General features: G+C 36.4%; 1 protein-coding gene across 1 annotated transcript in view; it reads right to left on the reverse strand.

The window, feature by feature from the left end:
- LOC112515810 overlaps positions 1 to 6742 on the reverse strand; it is a 7816-nt gene extending 1074 nt beyond the window's left edge. The window contains exons 1-6 of the mRNA XM_025122744.1: positions 6388 to 6742; positions 6211 to 6305; positions 4509 to 4626; positions 3158 to 3276; positions 1895 to 2081; positions 915 to 1058 (exon numbers count right to left, since the gene is read on the reverse strand). Coding sequence (XP_024978512.1) covers positions 915 to 1058; positions 1895 to 2081; positions 3158 to 3276; positions 4509 to 4626; positions 6211 to 6305; positions 6388 to 6630 — 906 coding nt within the window. The 5' untranslated portion in view covers positions 6631 to 6742. The remainder of the gene's footprint in view (positions 1 to 914; positions 1059 to 1894; positions 2082 to 3157; positions 3277 to 4508; positions 4627 to 6210; positions 6306 to 6387) is intronic.
- Positions 6743 to 7194: the final 452 nt, after the last annotated feature.

A 7194-nucleotide genomic window follows, 5' to 3' on the forward strand; every position in this document is an offset into this window, starting at 1 on the left:
TATATATATATATATATATATATATATATATATATATATAGAGAGAGAGAGAGAGAGAGAGAGGTAGGTTCAGGGGGAACCCCAAAAAAGTGAAGAATTGAGGAACACTTGATAACCATTCATCTGCGCAGTATGCACATATACATACAAGTAATTGAAGTAGTTTCTTCTTTCTTGATTTTTATGCACATGTGCAATACTGAATAAATTGCTTACAAATTATTAGTACATACATGCGCATACCGTTCAGATTAACGGTTACCAGGGTGTTCCTCAGTTTCTTTTTTGCGGTTTTCCACTCAACCTGACCACATATATAGTATACAGATTTTCGGCCACAAGTCACGCCTTGAAAACGTTGTGGCCTCACCGTGGCTTTTAAGCTTTGAGGCTCACACCTCCGTACCATGCCTCAAGCCATTTAAGACCTTGTACGCAAACCCGACCTCTACCCCAAAGAGTAAAGCAGTTGTTCTCGTGAACACCCAAGTCTTGTGCAAGAGTGCGAGCAACAGGTAGAAGAAATAAAGATAGTTACTCATCAAACTTCATAAAGATTTTTAAAACCCTAAATAAGAATCATTTAAGATTTTCTTGGTCACATTTTGCCATACTATCAATTATTAATTAAAGTGTGTTTGGTTTGCAGATGGGATTTAAAAAAAGGCGAGTGTCTCTGAAAGGTTTTAGGGTTTTAATTTTACATGGGTAGTTTAGTAATTTACCAGTCTTGTCATATCTTCTTAATTTTTATTCCACCTATTTTTGTGGGACAAAAGAAATGCATTTCTGTCCCACTCAAGTCATGTCTTGGCCCAATTCTAATATCACATCAAATATGAGACAAGAAGTTTTCGTCCTATCCTGTATACCAATCGCACCCTTACTGTTAAATGGCTATTGCAAGAAAATACCTGGATTAGCTGACCCTCCTCGTCGATTTGAATTGATGTCATCGTCTCGGCTTCAGAATCTGTTGCACCATAAACACCGCTACGTTTCGTTATGGAGTGACCTTTCCACATACCAAGATGAGGAGTGATCCGGCTTGTATTCTCCTAAAACGAAACAATAAATATAATATATAATTAGTTCTTGCTAAAAAAAGGTACTACTCCATTCGTCCAAAAAATAGTGTCCACGTTTCTATTTTAGTTTGTCTCAGAATAAGTGTCCACTTTCAAAAGGAAGTGTCTACTTCCAATTTTAACCTTTGGTATGAGACAAAAAAAATTATTATTAACTATTAAGGATAAAATTGTTATTTAGTTGATTAAAAAAGTGTAATAATTACACATTTCTAAAACTGTGCCTTTTCATCATGGACATTTATTTCGGGACAAAAGTAGTATTACCTCATATTTAAAGAGGATGAAACTATCCATAATAATATTTTAGTTTGTCGTAAAGTAAGTGTCAACTTTCAAAAGTAAGAGCCTACTTTCCAATTCTATCCTTAAGTATGAGACGAAGAAATTCATTACTCCCTCTATTATTAAGGGTAGAATTGTCATTTAGTTAGTTAAAAAGTGTAATAATTACACATTTATAAAATTTGTATGCCTTTTTTCATTGTGACATCTATTTTGCGACAGAAGTAGTATTACCTGATATTTAACAAGGATCAAACTACCCACAATCATATTTTACTTTGTCAAAAAATAAGTATCCACTTTCAAAAGTAAGTGCCTATTTTCCAATTGTATCCTTAGTTTTAGGATAGAAAAATTCATTACTCCATCTAGTATCAAGGGTAGAATTGTCATTTAGTTAGTTAAAAAAAGGGTAATAATTACTTATTTACAAACTGTGTGCCTTTTTTTCACTGTGGACATTTATTTTGGGACAAAAGGGGCTACTCAACATTTGAAAAGGATGAAACTACGAAAAATACCTTAGATTCATCAAGGAAAGGAGGTGTAACGACTCCAACGCCTTTTTGTTCAAGAAAGACGAGAAGCATTTCAACAATACCTTTTGGATCCATTATATGGAATGCTCGTGCTCGCAAATCTTTGTCTAATGAATAAAGACAACTCTCACATACGATTGAAGGCCATTTAGAAGGAAGCTTTAGGTTTCTGCAAGGTAACGGAAAAACTAAAATATAAAACTTATAATGAGCAAATATATGCAATATTATGGATATGTTCGGCAACCTAGCTAATAAGCCAGCTGTTGATCAATAAGTTGGCGGCTATCTGATAAACTAGTCACGTTTGGTAAAAACTAGTTGATAAGCTATAGAGTAAATTACGTTTTTCGTTCCCGTGGTTTGTTAATAATTTCAATTTTCATTCTTGTGGTTTAGAAATTGCGATTTTCGTGCTTATAGTTTGCAATTTATTGCTATTTTAATCCCTGGGCTGATTCCTACCTTTAAGTATAAGGGATCAAAACAGTAAAGAACTGTAAGTCACAGAGACCGAAACAACAATAAATTGTAAATCATAAGAACGAAAATAGCAATGAATTATAAACCATAGGGACGAAAACTGCAATTTCTAAATCACAAGGACGAAAAGCACAATTTTTAACAAACCACAGGGACGAAAACTGTAATTTACTCTACGCTATATGACAATGTGGTGCTTTCCAAGAGAAATGAACATAGATTTTCGAAGTAAGGGCCATTTACCACACACACTTAAAGGGCAAGTGCTTAACGGCAAGAATCAACACCCTCACTTACCTTATTGGTAACATTCTCAGCCATCAAAATTGATTGTTGGTAATCATCTTTTACCCGGTAAGCGCTTAACAAGTAAGAGCCTTATCACTCAATTATTGGGTAAGATTCTCGGTCCGTGCTATGCCTCTTATCAGGTAAGATTCTCAGTCATTGTCATGCTCACTCGATAAGGTAAGTGATATTTAGTAAGCGCCTACCAAGTAAGCGTTTACATAAAGGGCCCATAACACAATATTAGTCTAGTTTTTCTATGTAGGCTGATCAAGTTGCTTAATAATGTTTAAGCAAGGATGAGACTTCAAGTTTGAAAGATGAGACTTATTCTCGCATAAACTAAAATAGAAACATGAACACTTGTATTGGAATGGACGGAATATACAGATTGTGCTCCATAACACAATACTTCCCCTCTTCGGAAAATAATAATGATGATAAGAATACTAACGCAGAGATTGGAAGACTCACTTGGGAGATTCTTCTCCGATATCGTCTTCACCTAACACTCCTTGTCTTAATACCGTTTCTAACATGCCGGCTGTCTGATACCTTAGTGCAAATGCTTTCTCTTGCGGAAAGAATCCGATCTGTAGACTAATTACATTGGATATTTAGCAGGATAGGATATCAAAATGCTAATCATTTCAATGTAAGTATTATTTCACAAGGAACTACACACAAGAAACCAAAGGGTCATTGGTCCAACGGTACCTGGGTTACTGGCAGGGGTATAAATGATTCGAGCTTTTAACTAGCTACTCGAGCTCGAATCGATCTTGAACACAAAATAGAACTCGTTTAACTTAACGAGCCGAGTTTTATAACACTAATATTCAACTCGGCTCGTTCGAAAACTCGATTTAATTTTTCGAGTCGAGCCGAGCCGAGACATTCGAGTATACCCTTGTTCGAGCCAAACCTACTCGTATATTTATTAAGCATACAATAAAAATATAAAAATTATCGAGCTCAAGCCGATAAACGAGTTAATTGATTGCGAGTTCGAACCCATAAACGAGCATCGAGCTCAATAACTCAAAAAATATTCGAGCTCGAGCCTACATTGAAAAGTTAATCGAGCTCGAGCTTGGTATTAATTTTTTGATCCCGACTCGATTAACCTACTACTCGACTCGGCTCGTTTTACATCCCTAGTTACTGGTAGAGCCCAGCCTCCCAAGAGGTCAAGGGTTCAAACGTTGAGGAGTGTGTGTGAGTATTTGCCATGTATATAGAGGGAGGTTCAGGGAAAACCCCCAAAAAAATGAAAAACTGAGGAACACTCTGGTAACCATTCATCTGGACGGTACGCACATGTGCAAACAATTAAATTTGTTTTTTGGTAATTATGCACATGTGCATACCGGACAAATTGTTTATAAATTACTTGTATGCACATGTGTATATTGTCCAGATGAACGGTTATCAAAGTATTCTCAGTTTTCCACTTATTTGCGATTTTCTCCTGAACCTGACCCTATATCTATGTGCAGGCTTTGTTAGGAACCTAAAATTAGGGACCCGGGAACTGCTAACATTGCATGGCATATTAATCAGGAATATGGACGTGTTATTCATCATGAATGTGTGGTTCTTGGTGAATAACACGTCCATATTGATCATGGACGTGTGATTCATGATGAAATCCTAAAGAGGGACGCATGGGTCGCTGAGGGCGGTTCTCGGATTCCTAATCAATTTTGGGTTCCTAACGGAACTTTCCTCTCTCTCTCTCTCTATGTATATATATATGTATATTATACTTCAACAATAATACGCACAAGAAAAACCCAAAAGTCCACCTGTGAAAAAACCTCACCTGTTGATATTTTTCTGCAGTAAACATATTGGTTTCTTTGATTTTGTACTCTGCCCATTCCGCTTCATAATCAGTTTCAGAAGCTGAATAGCTCGATGAACATTGTTTGATGTACAACCTAAAACGACATCAAACGTATAGCAAACCATGCTCAATAGGGTAAGAAATAGCACACAAATTGCTGGCAAACAAAGGTACCAAATATGAACTCCTCTCCCTATTTGGGAATGTGGTTTAAATCTATTCTCCATTTTCCTGTTGCTTAAACATGTGCGGGAAAGACCATTAACAAATATCACCACATACTGAACTTTGTATGGTATATCTCCGTAACATATGATATGTGGAACCCATTCCAAAAGACCACTTGAGGAGAGAAGGAAGGTTCCGACATATATAGAAGAGAAATAGAATAAGTCTAGCCTATGTGGGCCTCCAACACTCCCCCTCCAACGGAGGCTAGACCAGGGGCGGACCTATTAAGCTCCAAGTGGGGTCCAGTGCACCCGCTCAACTTATTTTCGTAAGTAGAATTTTTTTTAGGATATGAAAGGTGCATCCACTAAACTTTTAAGGGTACTCGAGGATATTAGAAATACAAAGAACATCAACAAAAAAAACCAAAAAAAGTCGTTCGAAATCAACCAGAAAACCGAAAAGTTCCTCGAAATCGACAAAAAACCGAAAAAGTCCTTGAAATCAACCAAAAAACTTAAAAAATCCCTTGAAACAGTGGAATTCAGCTAAATACAGGTTGGAAGACTTTGTTGCCCTTAATAAAGGTGCACTCGCTCATCGAAAACCCTAGGTCCACCACTAGGCTAGACGGGCCCAGATTATCAATAGGGGCTAGAACTGTAAAATATATACACAAAACCTTTTTGACTCATCTGTCTTAGAAGCGCAAGAAATTGACCAAACTAGCCATTTTGAACGAACATCTTTCGCTTTTTAGCCAACTTTATAAAGTTTGAACCAAAATAGCCAAGATTTCGCAAGTGTCCATTTCACAACTTTCTATATGTACTTTTTATGAATAAATATGATTCCTGTGAGCCATTTCGCAAGCCACTAAGAAGATTTGCAAGCCAAAAGGACATTGCATAAGCCACTAAGGAGATTGACACTTGCAAAATATTGGCCATTTTGGTCAAATAAAAAAAGAGTTGGCTAAAAAACGAAGAATGTTTGTCCAAACTGGCTAGTTTGGTCAATTTCACACAAATAGTGGTAGACTCTCGCTATGATAACATGTTAGAATATGCGAGGTCCCAGTCTTGAGTAGAGAAGGAACGTTCCAACACACACATATGTGTGTGTGTGTGTGTGTATATATATATATATATATATATTCCGGGGAAAACCGCCAAAAAAATGAAAAACCGAGGAACACCCGAGTAACCGACTTACGGTTCATTCGGACGGTGTGCATATGTATATACACGTAATTTATAACCAATTTGTCCGATGTGCACGTGTACATAACATGCACACGAGCAAAAATTACTTGTATGTATATGAGCATACTCTCTAGATCTTTTTGGGTTTCCCCCCTCTCCCTCTATACACTATATATAAGAAAAATGTTCCCAAGTTTAAACTCAGGTCAGCAAAAACTCGACACAGAAGCATCAAAATGTACACAAATGTATTCATGTAACTACTTGAATAAACCAAATAAATTAAGAAAAAATAAGCTTACGTTTGAATCAAACTGATCAATTCATCTTCACCATAAGATCCCGCAGATAACCTGGTATCCACCTTATGCATCAACTTCCCCTTTGAATCAAATTGCTGATCCAATCATCAAATAAACATTCAATTAACAACAAAACAACTTCAAGTCAGAAGAATTCATACGAGTTACGATACCGACGTGAAAAGAACCAGTCCAGTTCCCCAAATTGAGTCTGATGAATCGCTTTAGGGCATCGACACTCATCGATTCATGGCTCGTTTTCTGAACATTATCATACGAAGTGGATGAAGCAGAAGTTGAGTTGGCCAACAATGGAGTTTTGTAAGGAATTGATCGACGACATGGTTTAGGGTTTGTGAAAATCGAATTGGGCGAATTACTACCGCTGCAAAAGGCTCCAATTGGACAGAAGGCTGCCATTCCAGTAATGTTCAAATCCTGATTTTGGTGGAATTTGAGTTCGTTGTGTTGTTGAATCAATGGAGGTCTGAAGATGAAAGCATTTCCATACCACCAAAATACAGAAAGAAGCTTATCCACACTCAAATCCATCGATGGATGGATATTTCAGGTGTTATTTCAATTTTAAGGTTTTTTTTATTTTATTTTCTTTCCCAAAAATTCTGTAAAATATAACCATCAGAAAATTAATTAATTACAAATTTCGGTTTAGTCCCTAAATCAAAATAATTATAAAAAAACGTCCCTGTAGTTTACATTTTCACACACTTTTGGTCCCTAAACCCTAACATCTTTAAAAAATTTGTTAAGTAGATAAACTAGGAGGGGGTAGTTTAGGGGTTGTTTGTTTACCTCTTAATAGTTCCATTAAGTGGCAACATCTAAATCGTTAAAAGGTGAATCTTGTTTGGCAAAATAAAAGTTTGCCTCTTACTGGTTCTAAAACTCTTTAAATGATTTTGTATCTTGGATCTCCCTTAACCATTAAAAGCCCTATTTTCATTATACACAATTACCAAACAA

The sequence above is a fragment of the Cynara cardunculus genome (genome assembly GCF_001531365.2).
Source record: "Cynara cardunculus var. scolymus isolate 2C chromosome LG 7, CcrdV1, whole genome shotgun sequence".
Taxonomy (NCBI): domain Eukaryota; kingdom Viridiplantae; phylum Streptophyta; class Magnoliopsida; order Asterales; family Asteraceae; genus Cynara; species Cynara cardunculus.